The sequence below is a fragment of the Chelmon rostratus genome, chromosome 9, assembly GCF_017976325.1.
Source record: "Chelmon rostratus isolate fCheRos1 chromosome 9, fCheRos1.pri, whole genome shotgun sequence".
Classification (NCBI taxonomy): Eukaryota; Metazoa; Chordata; class Actinopteri; order Chaetodontiformes; family Chaetodontidae; genus Chelmon; species Chelmon rostratus.
In genome coordinates, this window is record NC_055666.1 from 14,922,462 (window position 1) to 14,941,939 (window position 19,478).

Below are 19,478 nucleotides of genomic sequence, written 5' to 3' on the forward strand. Positions count from 1 at the left end.
GCAGAAGTTTCCCAGGGAAAATCCCATGGTGCCCATGTCTGTGGGAAGTCTGGTGCAGTCAAACCACAGTAATGTCAAAGAAGTTGCCATATAAATTCAATTGGAATTGCAACATCCGCCGTGCAATCCACTCATGAGACTCTCTCCCTGTTCCATGATGCTTTCTGTGTGGCCTCCTCCCTCCTGGATTCTGCTCCCTACCGCACTGCCTTCCCCTCACCTGCTCCTCTTTGATGCGTTCATTGATCTTGGCCGTGGCCTCCTCGTGAGCCCGAAACAGATTGATGACGCTGGCGCGCTCTGGCTCCAAGATGTTCCCATCCTCGTCCCGAACCACCAGGTCCAGCTCCAGGATCCTGCAGTGGGAAGCAGGAGAGGTGATGGAAGGTGACGAGGGACAATGAAAGAGCCACGAGTGGAGGTGGAAATGGAGGAGGGAAGAGGACAGAGGGGTGATAAGAGGGAGGAGGGAGCGGAGAGGGGAAAAAAAGGAGGTGAGACAGGAGCAAATGAGCTTGTGTAAACAAGTGATTTGGTTTTGGAGCAGACATACTTGTTGCCATAGTCAATCTTGGAGGTGACTTTCTGCTTGAGCTCCTTGAATTCGTCACTGGGCAGAGTGCCAGACAGGAGCTGGGAACGCCACTCCATTAGCTCCCACATCAGCCTCTGGACCTGCTTCACACGCACCTGTTTATTGGCCTGGACAGGTAGACGTGTGGCATTAACACCCAGACAGACACACACTCACACACAGACAATCACACACACAAGGAGGGTTTTTTCCAGTTTGTTTTTTTTTTACCACAAAGAGCTGCTTCCATATGCTTCCCCACTCCCTCAGTGTGGTGGTCACCTCCTTCACCAGCGGCATCTCGGCAGGCACCACCACCTCCTCATCTCTGTGGCCATGCACACATGAAATACATGAAACATAACAAATTTAAAAAAACAAATAAATAAAAATCAACTTTTGGAAACAGATGAAGACACTTTAATTCCACTCACCCTTGTTTTTCAATGATGACCTCCTTAAGATGGACAAAACTGGCAGGGAACACCCCCTGGAAAGGAATACGCATGAGGGAGATGAATAAGAAAAAAAAAAAACAATAATCAGCTGCAGCTCTCATCTTTCCTATCCACAAAAAACTGGAAAAGAGGCTCACCCAGTTGAATGAAGATGACTGAATGTCCTGCATTATGTGTTATTATCACCTTTCTGTTAAAATCAATGTGATCCACAGGCGGGTGTAAAAACCAGGGTCTGTATGTGTGAGTTATTACCTGCTGGGCTTTGTTCCGTGCCAAGTAGCCTCTGTACCATCCTGAAAGACAAATGGACTGTCATCCTCCTGCCATCACAGCACACTGAAATCTCGGCATGGGAAAGCTTTTGGTTTACGCTGGTGCTGAAATGTGGCGGTGCCTGGACTGGGAAGACTGGGATGCAGCTGTCTTCAACTGGTATGACTATGACCTTATATGTGTATACTGCTGTGACATACGGAGTGAGATACACAGCTGATCTCTCTGAGAAAAAGAACTGTTTATCAAAATGACAGTATTTACTGGCTGTATCTTGTTTTACCCTAAATAACTTTGATTTTGTAAATGCAGCTGGTTTATGAGAAGCATATGACTTTGTTTTGTGATACGCCACATGTCTTAAACTTTTTCCCTAACTTAAAAGGTTATTTAGAAGCATCATACAACAGAAGATTATGGTTTTGTTTGGAGGTATTCTTACCATCACAGGCCTCCTGAATGTGCACCATGTCGCCAACCTCGAGGGAAAGCTGCTTCTCACCTCGGCCGACGAAATTCCACTTGACTAAAAAAACAAAGAAAAAGAAACACTGACTAACTGTTCAACCAACTCGACTTTTCCACCGAATAGACCAAACGATAAATCAATTTATCTGGATAACAGTCAGAAGTTTAATCAATAATGACAGGTGCTTGCAGCAGGAACAACAGCTGAGCGGCAGCACAGCAGCAGCGAGGACTACTGTGCGCCGACGCACTGGAAATCAGTTGGTCACAGAAAGCGTAGCAGTGAAACCAGCGTCATCTGTCTGCACTACCTCACAGGATTGCTTTGCTCCATCCTTTCTTTTAATGGTTTTGGTCACGAAACAAGCAGTCACACAGCTATAAAATGCTAAATTAGGTCATTCTTGGGACTGCATAAAACGTGGCAGACTATCTTTACACCAATAATCAAATTAAGATACACAATTCTTTCACATTGAAAAGATCTAACGTTATGTGCTTTCCACTCTCTCTGCAGCAATCTTTAGCTGCACGGCTTCAAACTCAAACTTCCTTCCTTCTTCCTCCACTTCCTGTGTTGTAGTCTTAACACAGACCAGGAAGATATTGACTATAGATACAGTTGATAACCAACACTTCATTAAGTAATCATATAAGTGGTTCAAAATGTCTTTTATAAATTCCCTGTTCTATCCGATCTTAAGCTACAAGCAGCAGAACTGGGTTGAGAAAACTTAAAATTGTGTTTGCTCACGGTCTATAACACAACCTGACTTATTGCAAGTAACTGACAAATCAATCCATCACCTGCAACAGACCAGTGAAGCTCTCCTTTTACATTCTGGGTTAGATGTCAGAAATCCATATTATTGTTAAATCTGTGTCTGTCTCGCATATCTAACGGCGGCACATGCTGATCAGCACGGCCGTATGAAACCCACACACCAGATAAACAACAGACTGGACTGACAATTTGCACTTTCAGAGTCAAGGATTTGTCGCTGGTGCCAAAATCAATCTTTCCGCAGCTAAAATTGTCATTTTCCTGGATAATTTATCTTCTTGCCTCTGTATTTATGCACTGCATAATGTATAATACATGGAGATTGCCTACTAACCACCGCTCATTTCTCCATCAGCTCAGGATGGATGGTAGTTTTGTTCACGATTTCTCTTCCCCTCACAGAATCCACTGTAGCTCTTATGAGCTCTGTTACGCTGAAGTTAAATGGTGAATATGACTTTAGGATTTAAGTTCCTCGGCAGGTTTTTATCTCATGTGCACATCCTAAAGCTCTGTGAGGCCATTAGCACCTGCTCACATCCTGTTAAGCAGTGATGGCCGTCTATTCTTTCTCATTCTTCTTCAGAGCATGGATAGTTTACCATGACACTCAATCAGAAAGACACTACAGCAACACAGATGCACGCACACACACAAAGACACACAAAGACAGTGAGGGCACACTGACTTACCTACACCATACCGCTCCGAAATGGTCCTCGCCCAAGGAGCCATGATTTCATGAAGCCTTTTACCAACTCTCGACTCCTCTTTCTGATTCTCCTCCTATTTCTCTCTCTCTCTCTCTCTTTTGAGGGTGTCTGCTAAACTTCTCACTTCTATATATTTTTTTTAACTTTAAATGAAAGCTATAGGCCCATCCCCCCTCTGCCTCTCTTCCTCTTCTGTCGTTCCTCTCTTCCTGCCTTCAGGCCGTTAAGGGGAACTGGGTGAGTGTAACAAGGTGGAGCCCTGTAGAGCCCACAGGCCTGCGCAGTGTATTCAGTCTCCATTTTGCTCATTTGTACTTTCAAAACATCAACAACACTGTGTCTCCTGTTACAGAGGGGTTAAAAAGTGATGTACATGGTGTGCAAAGTTACCCACAATATCAAAACTGATATGTTTGCACTTCTCGTTAGAACCAAGCAGGGCCTGAAGATGCTTTTTTAGATGTAGATGCGATCACATGTGACAGATGACAAGTAACATTTGTGGTCCGCTGAACTGTGGGCGAGTTCATGACACATGTGGTGGCCATGTGAGAGGCCCTGTTGGCTTTCACACAGGGTGCTCTCACCTCAGGTAATAGCTGGATGTTGTTTTCATCCTGACAGAACCTTGGCTGTCCCCTGTTCTGTCCTCACACCCTGTGTCCTTCCCCCACAGCGCGAAAGGTAAGACTGGAAAAATCATCCCGATCACACTTTGTGACAGTCTGAATTTGCTTGTTTCAGGAATTCTTTGCAAAGCTGAAATTCATGTCTGAAATTTCAAATAAAGCTCTCCTTCACCAAATGTATTTCCGCTGTGCCGCCTGTTGCCAGGGTAACCAACTTCCCATTCAGAGAACACCCTCAGCACAAAAACAATTGGCAACAACAATCCATAACAGATAGGCCCGTTTTCAATATTACTAACCTCTCTCTTGACTTTAAAAATGGACCGAAATGGACTAAAATATTCAGATGGAAAAACAGGAACATATGCGCAACACGTGTTTTGTTTATTTTTGTTCTGATACACAATCCAGCCAATTGTTGCACACTATTCCACTGATCCACAGGTGGTGGTGATGCGCCAAAAAACTGAGCACGCCATCAAAGATAAGGAAAGGAGGAGAGTAGTAGCTGGGAAACATCCACCCAACCTTCTTCCATTTGCAGACTTTCTTCCTTTTAATACTACATCGCCTGGCTCTAAGCGTCTAATATTGCCGCGGATGGGTTTACAGTGGAGTTAGCTGAAAGCTCGGTGTGTCTCATACAGAAGTTAAAGGGTACCTTGGGTTGTGACAAAGCGTTGGTGTTTGACGCTCTGGGAAACAGACCAAGCCCAAAACACAGATGCAAACAATGCAGGATTTAAAAGACTCAAAAATCAGCTTTGCAAATGTTTTATGAGGAAGGGACTTGATACTCCGCTTTTATCAGAGCTCAAGGATACACACAGAGTGTTTGGGTGAGAATCACTGAATGTAAACATAACCTTCAGTTTGTTTACAGTGTACCTTTAATAATTATTTTACAACCGTTATCCATTCTAATCTCTGATCCTCTTAATTCAATTTTACACATTTATTTTTTTTTAGCGTTGAATAAATAAAGTCTGACTCGAGTCCCTCCAAGCAGAAATTTGGATGACTCCATCAAGACAGCATGTAAAGAATCTGCAGTTTACCAAAGAACAGTAAATATACTGTAAGTGACTGTTGCTCCATGTCCTGAGCTTTTCCAATCAGCCAATATTATTTCTTGGACAGCTGATGTTGCGTTTAGAATATATAAAGGCTGCTTGGCAGGTTGACTCTCAACCAATGAGGCTGTCACAACTTGACACACACACAGCAGAGCTGATTTACAGCTTTATCCGCATTTGACTGTTAACGTGGGTGATGTGTTTGAGTTTAATTATGCCAGTGACAGAAGAGAGTGGCTTTCACCACGCATGAATATTAGCAACCCCTAAAATGCTGAAGAAAAGTGTGCAGTATTTAGTTAGTACTGTGTACTGTGACACAAGTCTGACCTCTCAGCTAACATAATTTGAAAATATGGAGGCCCAATTGCAAAAAAAAAAAAAACCTCTTTAAAAAAACAGTACCCCTGACTGGGTTCCACAGTCAGAAGCACTCTCAGCCAAGAAAGCCCAACAATGTCCAGAGCCTTCGGCGTCTCTGGTCATACGTCTGCTTTGCCACTGACTTCCTGACCTGTCATATTTGCTATAATCTGTCTATGATGGGACATTTATTTATGCAGTGGCTATCTAGCTTAGATGCCACCAGATTGTGTAAGGGTGTAAGGATGATAAAATAACCAATGGCCAACACTGACAAGTTTCAATGGCGTTTTAGCAAAGTTTGAAGATATTTTCTCACTTATTTTACATTTGTTTCTGTGAACACGGGCATAAGGAGTTTATTTAGTTTGTTGCTTTAAAATTCCATTCGCCAGTTTTCACTTAACAAGCATTCAGATGCAGACAGATGGTTTTATTTTCAGCCAGTCAGTGATTTCTTGGCTTAATTTGTCTTGCCTGTTTGCCTGCGGCCAACACAAACAAATGACTGATCATCTTTGAAATGATGTCATTACTTAGCAAGTCCAAAAGAGGGTGGCATAATTCTAAATCATTTTTTGTGTTTTGCTTTATTCCCCTGCTGTAACCTCCTCTTATCTCAAGATATGGCATTTTTCAAACGCGCCATTGACTGAGTCTTGGAGCTGTGGTTTAACTTCCCATAATAAAAATGTATATTACAATGCTAATGGAATTTGAGGAACAACTGCCAACTGCCTTTTTCACTACCACTTTAAATAAATGTGCCCTTTTTTTTTAAACTCTACCATGCATTGGAACACTAAAGGCGTCAAAGCCAAAGGACACCCAACTATGGTCTGACATATAAAAGACAACACAAACATGGGCTGATGAGGCAGTCACATGCTCAGAGATGGAAGTGCCCATCATGTATCCTCTACCAACTCGAAAAATATCATAGGGTACTGTGGAAATCTTGTTGTTATGGGAGACAGAGGTGAGGTGTCAGCACAAATGTAACAAAGCAAGGTGAGCTTAGAAACATTAACCAGTACAGGCATGTGAGGAGGTGATACTTTTTTGTGTGCATTAGAAAGTGAGAGTGAGAGAAAGACAGGCAGACAGGTGGAGAAAGAGGGAAAAAAATGAAAAAAAAATGATAAAGAAAGATATGTTATCGCATAGTTCTGTGTCGTGGAACAAAACTGGAACCTTGCTGCTGGGAACCACAAGGAGAAACAAGGGTGGAGCTTAAAGGTGCGGAAAGAAATGAGGTGAAAAATGTAACGCACAGCAACAGGCAGACATGAAACTATACATAGATGAAGGAATAAAAAGAGACAGCAGACAGAGGAACAGTCTCTAACAGAGACAGAAAAAAAAGCACAAAAAGAGACAAAGACAGATATATTTCAGCACTGGCTAAGATATGAGCGGGGGGACACAGCCAAAGACAGGCAGACATGAGACAGATAAGGAAAAGGCAGACAAACGTTATGAAAAGAGATGTGATAATGACTTATGAATGCTAGCCTGAAGCCCGGATGAATTGACATTGGAAAGGCCACACTAGGAACCGAAGTACATTAAAAATAGATACAAAGGCTGAATAAAAAGCGGCACCAGAAGTAGAGATATCTAGAAATCTGTGTGACCTGGCATGTCATTAACATCACTCCAGTCCAACCGGTCCATCCACGAAGCTCAAAAGAATCTCTAAATTATCAAACTGTATCAAGTTTAGAGAGCAGAGGAGGAAAAAAAATCAAGCATTAGAAATGATGCATGCATGAAAACCATGTCTTCCTGTGTTTCTCTCCACTACAAACTGGACTCATTTGCCAGCCATTCCATGAGGGCTGAATGCAACAGGTTGCCTGGATTATTCAGGTCATACAGCGCAGTCTCCGAAGGCAACGGTTTGTTGAGGAGGACCTGCTTTGTCGCAGCAGCTGGCACATGCGAGTAAGAAGGCACGATAAGCGAGTGGAAGAGCTATTATTACAATTTCAAAAGCAAATTACCCTAAAGAGATAGAGAACAATAAGAGGAGGCGATGCAGAGAGTGAAAGAAAGAGAGAGAGAGAGAGCTGTGTGAGAGTCACTGGTGCTCCCTCGCTCACCCTCTTTCCCACGTACACTTACACACTCATTACGCTCACACACACACACATACACGCACACACGCTTCATGACTGAGCCTGTGGTTCTCTCGGGGAGCAGTGCAGAGTAGCGGGGGCAGCCGTCACAGAAAAGGAAAAGCAGCACCGAGGTGAGTTGATAAATTCCGACTTTCTAAATTTTACCGAATATGTCGTCAAACTTGAACAAGTTGTGTGCGAGAACATAATGAGAACATAATCCATGCAGTTGTGTTTGAGGTGTGACAGCATGATGAAGTTTACCTCAATATTTGCTCTAACTCTGCAACGACTTGCTGGTGTGTGTGCATTTCAGCAGCCAAACGCCAATATTACTATTCAGTTTGTCAAATATTTGATAGACCTTTTTTTTCCAATTAACAGCACAATACATTTTTTATTTATTGCTTGCAGATTGAAGATTTTGGAGCACTTCTGCTTTTTGGTGTTACAATTTCAAGCATTTTCATGCAAATGAAAAGCTGTGTGTGGTTAGTGCGATGTGACCTGAACAGACTCTGAACATCGGCTGTTTAGGACACAATTGTGCAATAACTTAAATTCATATGTTTGTGGTTTTGGAGAGTTCAGCTGTGTCTGGTGTGAGCACGTGAACTCACACAATGACAAATATACAAAGAGGTCATTTAGTTCAGTTATCAGTCCTGAAAAGGAGGAAGTAAGATTATTCTGTGTGCGTGTCTAACAGAGCCAAGGAACTCATTTGTCTTTTACCTGTTTCATGTGTGTCACACTTTGAAGTTCCACATTTGAACTTCACCTTTCTACCTGTCACGTTCTAAAACAAACACAAGATTATTAATAACACATCGACAGACATACAGATCCATGCAGATATACAGATCTCTTCTTTGGCTTTTAAGTTGATAAAGGTCGAGTTTCCGTGGCTGGCAAAATAAGGGAAAGCACCTTTGCTGGAGCCAGTATAAAAAAAAAACCCTTCTATCTGACATCAGAGATTTAGAACAGGAATGATTATTACGGTAGTGGAAGGTTAACCCAACCAGGCAACAAGAGTGAGTCTGCAATGTCTGTATCAGCTGAAGCAGCCACCAGAATAGTGAGAGGATGTGGTGTGGTCCAGTGTCATGACTTGGTCAGGGAACCATAGACTGTGATGAGCATTTCAAAAGAAAGGTCCCTCTCTTAATAGCTGCAAGGAAGCGTAACTGTAAGATAAAACAGGAAATGTGTTGATTCCGATCCTGTGCGAGTGAGTTTTTCTATACAAACGTCTGTGTGTGGGTCTAAGGCTTTTATCAAGTTGAAGCATCGTGCACAGGAGCTGTAATGTTGACATAACAGAGGTGTGGTAAGGTCAAGGCTGATACACCAGCACATGTCTGTGCCACACTAATGCACGCTGTCAGTATCTATACATATTTTATGCGTCTGATCCCCCTGTCTGCGCACATCACCTGTCTGACGCTCAGTGCGTTGCGGTTTCATGCGTCGCCAAGATTTCCCTCCGCAGGTCAGGACGCACGACTGTTACCAAGCAACCCATCATCCTAAACCACTTCCCTCTTACTAGTCTCTCTCAGGGTCTCTCTGTCAAGCAGAAAAACAAACAGGAAGACAGACACGCACACACATACAAATCCACCCTCAGCCACCCACACAGGCGTTGGCACATTCACAAAAATTCAGACATTTACAGATTGCTTTCCAAAAGCAGAGGAAGTGAGTGAGCCAAGTGTTTGGTACTCAATTGAATTACATCAGGACAAATGAAGCATTCAGATGTCTGATTGCATTATGATGCACTTATGGATGCTGGATGCGGGGACAAAAGTTGCTGTAACATTTACAGGCCTTTTCAGCATTACAGTCCACACTAATTAAATGTTTGATCACACAGTAAAAGCTAAAGCTCCTTGCTTTCTTTTATATATGGACTGGAGTAGTTTTACAGTAAATCTAAAATAAACAATCTACAGCTTTGCTAAAGAAGAGCAGCTCCTGCCAGCTTCCCGCTCATGTTTGCGTTTGTTTAATCCCCATTTCTAAAAGATCATGTAGCACACACATTTCAGCAGCACCGCAGAGACGAGGCAATTGACTTGGTTCATTGCAGGCAATTTAGGACACTGCCACGTGTCCCACCAACCATTAGGTGGCAGATCTGCTCACTGTGCTGAATGAGTGAATGAATGAATCGGTTATTTCCTGTATCTATGACTAGCCTGTAGAAACCGGATAAAAAAGTTAATTTCACACCCTGCTGATAATTCAGAGCTTATCTCAATACTGCAGTGATTTGAGAAGGCAGAATTAATCAATTTCCTGACTCGTGCATTTGTGACAATAAGCGTGATTGCTCTGGTTAATCATTGGGCTGAAGAAGAGCAGATATTCCTTATCCATTTATTTCTAATGCGACACATCTGGCTGTTAAGGTCCCAGAATGAACACTTGGTATTTGGAGAATCTCACAAAACAGGCAGCGAGTCCCAGCTGAGAGGTAAATAACCTCATTACTCATCTCTGAGCTCAGACCATGTCTGTTCCAAGTTCTTTTCTTCCCGCCTTTCATCTCAATACTCAAATTGGAGTCTTTTCACCAGACCACTCACTGCGTAATGGAAGGTCTAGATGGCGCAGAATGAAGTCTTTTCCAGCTCGTTTGCATCTTTCTTGCGCTGGAAGATAGGAGACAAGGATATGAAGCTATCTAGGCTGTCCTAAAAGTTAATCACTTTTTAAAAAAAATATATTGGCCAACTGCCGGATGTCACCTCAATCACACACAGATAGACCTGCCCCAGAATGAACCTTTCAAGCACTCTGTCCCTCAGAACCACAAACCCATGCAACCCTTTGTTGCCTCTCGAAAACATGAAACAGCATTCGCTTGCAAAAAAACACAGAAAGTAGAGCAGCCTTTCCTATCCTGTGGAAAACACAGTACTCAGCAGCCATTACAATCCATTACCGTCCTTGAAATCCATTTCGAAGACGTGTTTTGGGCTGTGTGTCAGTATGTGCATGCACGCGTACATGCAAGTGTGTGTGTCTGCGATTATATATACAGATGTAGTAAGCATTTCCATTAGAGACAATTAATGAGAAGCCTGTGAAAGAAAACAGATGGTCAGTAATAAAGTAGCACACTGTCTGAATGAGTGATGCTTTATTTACTGCGCAGAGAGATCATATTTCTCAACATTAAGGTGAATGTAGTCTGCACACACAGCAGTGACTTGGCAATTGTGAAGTCAAAATGCATGTCACTTGCATTTTCCCTCTACTAAATAAGCATTGTATATGAATATGGTTTTATTAAAGCACAATTGTTTATGCAAAAATAAACAGGAAGCTAATATGGTTATGCTCTCACACACATGCAGTGCAACATGGGAAAAGGAACTAATGCATTCAGGGGGAATAACAAGCATTCCCGTGCGAACACACACACACACCCTCACATACATTATGTCCCAGGGCTGAGACAAGGTTACTGATAAACTTCTAGTGGCTGTAATTCATATGCAGGCATTCCTCATAGACCAGTGCTGGATTCCAGCCAAAACTTGTCCCAACTGTGTGTGTGTGAGCAAGTGTGTATGTGTGAAAACAAAAAGCAAGAAAGTGACTGACAACGACTACATTTACATGCATAATAATTTTTCCATTATTTTTCTGAATATGACAATATTGGGTCTAAATTGGGGTTTTTAACCACAGTTTTTCTGTTTACGGTCAGCCCTGTGAGTTGGACACAAACCAGGTGGCCAAGAGTTTGCAAGACTGGGCCAGAGACGCATGCAGAAAAGAAAAGTCCACATTTCTGGTCGGAAGGAGACACACACGTGCATATCAGCAGATTTTTGGATATAGAGCATGCACAGCTGCATGTCAATGAGAATATTAGTGTAATATCTTCTTTTTATTAGACATTTGAACAGCTCAGTAGGAGTATTTTGTGCATGTAAACGTCAGTGTGAGAGGCAGATTTTGATGACGAAAAGTGCCTGTGTGGTCAGTGAGTCAGTGTTCGGCTCTGTCAGATATGGAGGCTGAGATGTCATGTGCATTTGAGAGCTGCACTTCATCCTTAGTGGCTGCACTATCAGTGTTTGCACTGGATGAAGTTCAAAGCGGAGAGTCGGTGACAGAAACGTGTCCAGGGAACTAAGAAGTGAAGATTAGGACAGTTCAAACATAAGAGATGGTGTTCTGGTTTCTGTTGACCGAGATTTAATTAAAACCTTTCTTCCCGTGCTCTTTTTCATTATATAGTCTAATGTTCTTTCTTCTTGTCTTATGTGAAGCCAGTGCGTCCACCTCTCTCCCTCTCTTTGAGGTGATAAGTGAGTGGCTCTGGACCAAGTCTGGCACATGTCCCAATACCCATTAAAATGTTAGAAAATAGACGAGCAAACATTACCCACCACCCACTGACGCAAGCACATGCACGCCACACACACACACCACACACACATACATACATCCTCGCTTATCAAGTAGTGACCCTCATTCCACCAAGCACACATTGAAAACTCGTGCCCACATGCCAGTAATGACTGAGTCAACAGAGGACAAATAATACTGTGCAACACTCTCAACAGGCTCTCTATAAGAGACACAAAACTTAACAACTTCCATGAGAGAATGATTTTCTTATTTACTAGGAATTAATGTTTACTTGCCAATTAATTAAAAACAACATATGTATTATTTATGGCAACGTATTGCACTCAAGCAATCAGCTCAATAGCTCTCATCAGTCAGACCAAACCCCCTGAAACCTGACTGAAGATTTCCATTTCAGTCCTAGAGGAATCAAACGGGTGTTCAGAATCTTCTATCATATTTAGCGATACTGAAACCAGAACAAGTCTTAACATTAGCTGTTTACACACTTGCACACCTTGTCCTTAGCTTGCCCACAACAAGCATGCTCATCCATCATGTTTTATGATTTTAGGCTACTATGGATAGATTGGGATTCCCAATAGCTCTAAAATTGCAACTGTATGCTAGATGTATCAGGAAAATGACCATGAAATAACTGCGCAGTCTAAATAACAAATCTCCACATATTTGACAGCAACGTGAATTCTTCCAAAAAACACCATAGTCGTAGGGATGATAAATATTGTTATGACTGGATTAATTATTACTACGGCAGTCCCATTCTGAACTCTTTGCTGAAGAAGAACTAAATTGCAGAACTAAATTTATTTTGGGTGTGAAAATACAGTATATGCATGTTTTTATTGCTACACTTGTAAAGTCCCATTTCCTTTTAAGGCTTCACAGAAAGACATATTTGCCAGTCCTCACTATTTAAAAAGGACTGTTTGAATCTTAAGATTTAGGTTTAAGGTCAAGGTTTGGGTTAGGGTAAAGGTGAGGATTATTCTGAGGCATTTAGCTGTGACGATTCAACAGTTCGTTGTTAAGCAAAAGTTAGTCTTTCTTTAAGAGAGAAGTGTTTTAATGTCATCACACATTTCACTGGAAACGTATCAGAGAGTTTTAACACAAGTCTTCAGAGTTTATTTGTCCCAAAAGCAGATTTTAGTAAAATTTTCCATCAGTGACTCATTTACAATTCTCATCAGCAAACACAAACCAGGTTGGAAAAGTTTTGTTGTAATGTTTTATTTACTATAGTTTTGCTTTACTTGATTTCTTTTTATTCTCCATCTCATGTTATTTTATGACACATCCAAAAATACTCTGGTGATACTACATTAGTGTACTCCATTATTTATTGTACGGTATTAATCCATAGAGGGAGACACAAACACATGCTCTAATGAAATAGTGTGTCTTTTGTCAAACAGTAGTAACGAGAATGTATCCATAAGTGAATGGTTGTTGTACATTAGGTTAGCATAATCTATCACAGGGATTGGAATAAATCAGGTATCAATAATCAATTAGTTTTATATAATGGGCTAAAGTTATAACCAAACCAAAAGAAAATGACTGCTCTCTGTTGTGTAAACATGGCTGTGCCGCATCTTAAACCACTGGAATACCACTGATTACTGCTTGTGTTTCTCCTCTCTGTCCACTAGGTGTCACCGGAGCCATAGAAGATGGTGCTGAAGCCAAGGTGATGCCATGGACCACTTCCACTCAGCCGCGCAGACACAAAGCTGTTCAACAGACACCACAGATGCTTCACCAGCTGAGCGCAGCGCTGATCTGCAGTTCCCAGTGGCAGCGTTCTTCAGGAGGCAAATGCTGTTCAGCCAACTTCTTGCTAGATGTTTTTGATGAATGTCGCTCTGAATGGGAATGCCGGTGTGGTCGAGTTGCGGGAGAGTTGAAAGCTATGGTTAGTGGGGTTCAGGCCTGGCAAGCAACAGCGACCAGTCAAGCAAAGTAGCAGCAAAGACAGAGGAAATATTGGGAGAGAGGAGGAGACAGAGGGATTATATGTGGATATGTGGCAATATCTTGATTACGTCAAATGTGACCATGGAGACACTGAGATTAGATGGTATGCACCTTAATGAGTGGGAGCACCCAATCACTCTGAGTGAACATATGACATTATCAATGAACCTTAGTCTTGGGATTATTTATTCTTTGCAAAAAAGTGAGGCCTCTAATCTAGTTTAAAACTGAAACAAAAACACAACAATGGTTCACATGAAGCTCCAGCGATGATGTCATCAGATTATCTCCAGTGAAGCGCCAGCGATAATGTTGTCGAGCGTGATGCTGGGTGTCTTCCTGTCCCTCCTCATCCTTCTGACTGTCGGAGGCAACGTGCTGGTGTGCCTGGCCGTCTGCGCCTCTCGACGCCTCCGCTGCCTCACTAACTGCTTCATCGTGTCGCTGGCAGTGACGGACTTGCTGCTCGGCCTCTTGGTCCTCCCCTTCTCCGCCCTCCTCCAGCTCAATGACGAGTGGCCACTCGGCCCGGTCTTCTGCAACTTCTACATCTCCATGGACGTCATGCTGTGTACTGCCTCCATCCTCACCCTCCTGGCCATCAGTGTGGACCGCTACCTGGCAGTGACCATGCCTCTGAGATACACCTCACTGGTGTTGCCGTGGAGGGTTGCTGTGGCGATGGCCAGTGTTTGGACGGTGTCTGTCGCCGTGTCTTTCTTGCCCATCCAAATGGGGTGGAACACCGTTAATGGGACAGTGCAGAACCACGGGCCTTGGGCTCCAGAGAGGAGATGCCGTTTTGAGCTGAACAGACCCTACGTGCTGACCGACTCTCTCCTCACTTTCTACCTGCCTCTGGTGGCCATGTGCTGGACCTACCTCCGAATACTTCGCATTGCACGGGCACAGGCCAAACGCATTATCAGTGCCCGACCCACTTACATCACCAGCTACAACTGCAGAAGCAGTCCTCCCACTGGTACCACAGTGGTTTGCAGTGTTACAGCAGTGGCTCTGCGGGAGCACAAAGCCACAGTGACGCTGGCAGCAGTGATTGGGGCTTTTGTGGTGTGCTGGCTGCCGTATTTCATCCTGTTCACAGTGCTGGGCCTGAAGGAGCATCCAGACCCTAGCGCGGTACCAGAATTTCCCATTGTGTTGTGGCTGGGTTACGCCAACTCAGCCCTCAACCCTTTCCTCTATGGAGCCCTCAACAGGGACTTCAGGTCAGCCTATGCCCATCTACTGAAATGTCGATGCCCTACTTACAGTGGGTGGAGGAGCCGTCAGCCGTCTGCCATTGAAACAGCAGGTAAAGCTGGAGAAAGTGCTTAAAGTGTGCAGGTAAATCTGCACAGTTTCATGATCTTAGCATTCCGAATCAGCGGACATTTCTTTCTGACCAACAAAATGTCGCACCCAGTGTGAATACATCATTATGCTCTAATCCCCAGTTTCTACAGTTTTGACTCTTCCTTTCCTTCTCCCCTCTCAGTCAGAGATGACCTTACAGAGGTGACACTGCTCTGTGGCCACGCCCCTTCCACCTGCATGGCAGGTCAAACAGATCAAAGCTTCATGCTTCAAGAAATGAACAGCGGGACAGTTACAGCGGCTGCCCAATTTACAAATGGCTCTGCTGCCACAGATGTCAATGGCAATGAAAGGTAAATTATTATTCAGCGTATGCTCATCTTCACGGAATGCAGAATGACAGGACCTGAAATGATGCAGAGAACTTTTGCAGGCATTGAATATAATACAACCACTTTAAGAAGAGTGATACCGCACACCCACACTGAGGCTGAAATGCTGCAGCGCTCACATTCATTCATAATGGCACAAATACCGCGCCATGAAAAAACGTTTCACCAAGGAACCACCTTGATCAGTGCATTAGACTGACTATATGTGACACCCTGCAGTCACACTGCATTCTGTCTCCATCTTACTTTAAAAACGCAAAATGCAATCATTCACAAAAGCATAAAAAGGTGGCGTGCATCTGTCATCTTTCACTCCTTTCTATGAGCCCGGGCCAGGCTGAGCCTGTGCTGGTGAGGCGGATGTTGCGTTCACTCTACTGTGGTTGCAACAAAGAACCAAAAGCCTTACAAGACAGAGCAACAGACAGAGATTTAGAGCCCCTCTATTTGGAAGCCTTCAGTGCCACAGTAGAAGCAGCCATATTACAGCATGTAAGTAGATATACATGACATCCCTATAGCCCCCACAGACCATGACAGGCCCAGAACAAATGAACTGTGACACACAGATCGGAGCGGTGTCATCCGCAGTGCATCGGGCCATATGGCAATATGCTTATTAGGCCAAGAAATTTGCTTTCAGCCCAGAGGAGACACATTATCCACTTCCACATCCCGCTCTCATTTCTTTGTCCGCACTTTGCGAACAGTATCAGCTGAGTGGTTTGCTCTTCCAATGTCCAGGTTTGTAAAGTGTGTATTAGCTACAGCGACAGAACAACAAAAGTATTTTATTTTTCTTCACAATGACCGATACGTTGGTCATTACTGGTCACACATATAGACACGCAGACACACACAGACACACAGTAGATCCCACCATGGATTAATGGTGTCCTCAGATTCGCTGCTGTGTAAATACTGTATTTGACCTTGAGATCAGTAAAGCATTTTAAATGCATCAAACACATTAAAAGTATAACATCAAACAACACTTGCCAAATTTTTCCATGTCAGCCAACATTGTCAAATGTGATGTCACCAAAAACGAACTAATGGTGGCCAGTCATGTCTTCAAAAAGGAGAGATCCTCACAGCACTCGCGCTACATGAGCATTACGTCCTACATGTACTGTCTTGAACTGGGGAAGGATTTCTCTGCAGCTAATACTGCTTTCTCAAAAAGTCAACGAGGCTTAATTGTAACCCGGAGAATTTATTGTTAATTTTATTTTACTGTTAATTCTTTTTCTTTTTCTGAACTATTCGTTTCAATGTTTCATTCTCTGCTGCATTTACTGACAAACTATTGAATTTTGTGTGCGTTTGTGTGTGATTTTTAGTTTTTAACAGCTTAAAGAAGTATGAACTGGAAATTAACGTTTCATTAGAGCAGTTTGTCAGTGATACAATATTATTGTATACTTCTAAAAATTGTGTGATTATTAATACAGCAAACAAACAGAAAAATCTCTATACCAAGAGTAGGAGCTACTCCACATTTACCACAGCGGTAAAGTGACTGATTCTTCCTCTCTTCATAACCAAAGTGATTTAGTCAAGAGTTAGACTTTTGATCATCTTCATTTGTGTCTCTTCTGCCTCTTAGCAATCACTCTATCCGCAATCAAACAAACAAAAATGGGAGAACACGGGACCTCAGTAACTCAACTCAGCAAGAACCAGCTGCAAGCACAGAGCCAGCCTCCATTTGCCCAGGACCGAACAAATGAGGACGGTTCTACGTGGACAAGGCTAAAAGTTAAGCTGCCTGATGAAATCCTTCCACTGCAGCCAACCATCAAACAGGGCAACATGTGGCCCTGATATGCTCTCGAACTAACTGCGGATAGTACTGAAGCACTGGAGGACTAAATAAAACCAGCTGATTAACTTATTAGTAACTATATTTTTTATGCTGACTCAAGAGCGCACTCCAGTGGAAGCACAAAGTATCGCAACTTCAACCTGGAAAAAAGGAAAAGGAAGTGGGCGTTTTACAAATTCAGGGAATGGAAGGGGACAAGTGAGAAACTGACTTTTATGACACGTTGTGTGTAATGTGTTGGCATGTGTGACATTTGAATGTGCAGCATGAAAACTTATGTCAATGTGTCCATTTAGAAAAATGCAGCCGCCTCCAGACTTCGTCTTTACTGTTGCTCATTCGTTGGCAGAAAGCTGGAAACTGTATTTATTCTATAATACTGTAAAAGTAACTGAGGACTGAAAAAAATGGAATGTACTGTTCCTCGGAAAGAGAACATTACAACCACACTGAACCAATAAAGAGCAGCTTAAATAAAGAATACAATACATACTATGATTTTGGAGGCAAAGTAGTTAAGTCTGGATAGGGATTATCATGTGGGATGATACAGAAAACACAGTGCGAGCATAAAGGAATACAAGAACAATGGAAACAATTCATCACAGCTGTCAGCACATATTCCCTCAAACTATTGCCACATTAACACTTAACCTTCTCCATACTTCAAGTGATTTCCTCTGAGGACTGACACAGAAGTGTACATAATATCTATCTGCATGTCAGGCACCAGCTGGAAACAAGTGTTAGAGGGGATTTACAACCCATTCAACCAAGAGGAAGCCCTTATTTGGTATTTATAACAACTAGGATAGTCATTTCTTCAATTAAGCTCCACAGATTTTGTTCAGTTCTTATTTATCCAGGCTAGATTAGCTGAGAATGAAAGCTCTTTTACAGAAACTTCCTGCATCACACTTAATCGCACTAACAGCCACATTGACCACTGAGTAACTCCACTGAAGCAGCAGGGGGTTAAAGGATAGGTTCAGATTTCTTGCTTAATAAATACCCACATGCACTCTAACCTTCCCTCCTAACGGCTAGGACGTGATCCCTTTCTAGAGTGACAACACTGTAAAATATGAGGGTGAATACACACCCATCGTTCAGTGAGAGACATTTGTGTCAAGCAGTTAACAATTTATAGAAAATGGTTTTACAGTTAGATTTGGTGGGAAAGCTTTACTCTTTATGGGAACTCTCAAAGGATCTGTGCAGGATCAAGGATTCTGCAGGTACAGTTACTCCTCCAAGCACATACAGTGACAGTAGAGAATGAAAGACTGCTGTTAGTAAAACAACAGGAAGCGGTTTTGGCGTCTGGAATCAGCAGGGTAAAATTTATAAAAGCCGCTTAGTACACTCATATGAACGTGATTGGATGTTACAAGTCAGCAGCTGGCTAGCTGGCAACAGATGATCAATCAGCCAATGATGCTGAACATGAATAAGAGCTGACATGAGCTTCTCATTCTTCAGTCAAGTTAGCAATAATAAGTATGAAACATCCAGTTAAACTTTCAAAATAAAGCTTGCTGAGAAACAGGTGCAAGGGTGATGGTCGCAGTTTGGTGAGATTTAGGCACCAAAATGACTTGGCTAAGTTTAGGTTATGGTTTGGCTTAAAATAACTGCACTGAGACTTGGTTTCACAGACGAACTGAAGCCTGGTCTGCCCTTTATACTATGTTTGTCCTTCACTACCGTCATTAGCACACCCTGCTGGTAATGCACCTTCATATATGAGTGTACTTTTCCCGCACCATCGAGGCACACCGCAACACTGACACGCTATCCTCTGGTGGATCGGGGGTGTATTGCACGCTTTGGCATGAGACTGGGCTGCATGAGCGCAATTAAGAGCCCTGATTAAATAACCATAAGGCTTCATTTCTGTGCAAAGCTAAAGTGAGGCGTCTGCAGTCTGAGTGAAGGGATGGTCACCATGTGTGCATTTCCTGCTTTGGTGTGAATTCCAGCTAGCGCCAGCAGATTCACAGGTCAGAGTTCACCTTGATTGAGTGAATGTGCTCAGACAGCCAATAAAAACCCAGTGTTTAAAGATGCAGAATTTAGTATTTCATTGTGTTTTATTA

The 19,478-nt window shown here is 42.8% G+C and overlaps 2 protein-coding genes across 2 annotated transcripts in view; one reads left to right on the forward strand and one right to left on the reverse strand.

The window, feature by feature from the left end:
* Positions 1–3,479, reverse strand: part of LOC121611868 (dedicator of cytokinesis protein 2-like) — a 94,073-nt gene extending 90,594 nt beyond the window's left edge. Inside the window, exons 1-7 of the mRNA XM_041944582.1 lie at positions 3,253–3,479; positions 1,751–1,834; positions 1,288–1,328; positions 1,009–1,064; positions 806–902; positions 554–702; positions 221–356 (exon numbers count right to left, since the gene is read on the reverse strand). Coding sequence (XP_041800516.1) covers positions 221–356; positions 554–702; positions 806–902; positions 1,009–1,064; positions 1,288–1,328; positions 1,751–1,834; positions 3,253–3,295 — 606 coding nt within the window. The 5' untranslated portion in view covers positions 3,296–3,479. The remainder of the gene's footprint in view (positions 1–220; positions 357–553; positions 703–805; positions 903–1,008; positions 1,065–1,287; positions 1,329–1,750; positions 1,835–3,252) is intronic.
* Positions 3,480–7,498: 4,019 nt separating this feature from the next.
* On the forward strand, positions 7,499–18,439 carry hrh2a (histamine receptor H2a). Its single transcript, XM_041944399.1, has 4 exons — positions 7,499–7,595; positions 13,518–15,157; positions 15,341–15,512; positions 17,161–18,439. Exons 2-4 carry the CDS (start codon positions 14,152–14,154, stop codon positions 17,282–17,284), a joined length of 1,302 nt encoding a protein of 433 aa, XP_041800333.1. The 5' UTR covers positions 7,499–7,595; positions 13,518–14,151; the 3' UTR covers positions 17,285–18,439.
* Positions 18,440–19,478: the final 1,039 nt, after the last annotated feature.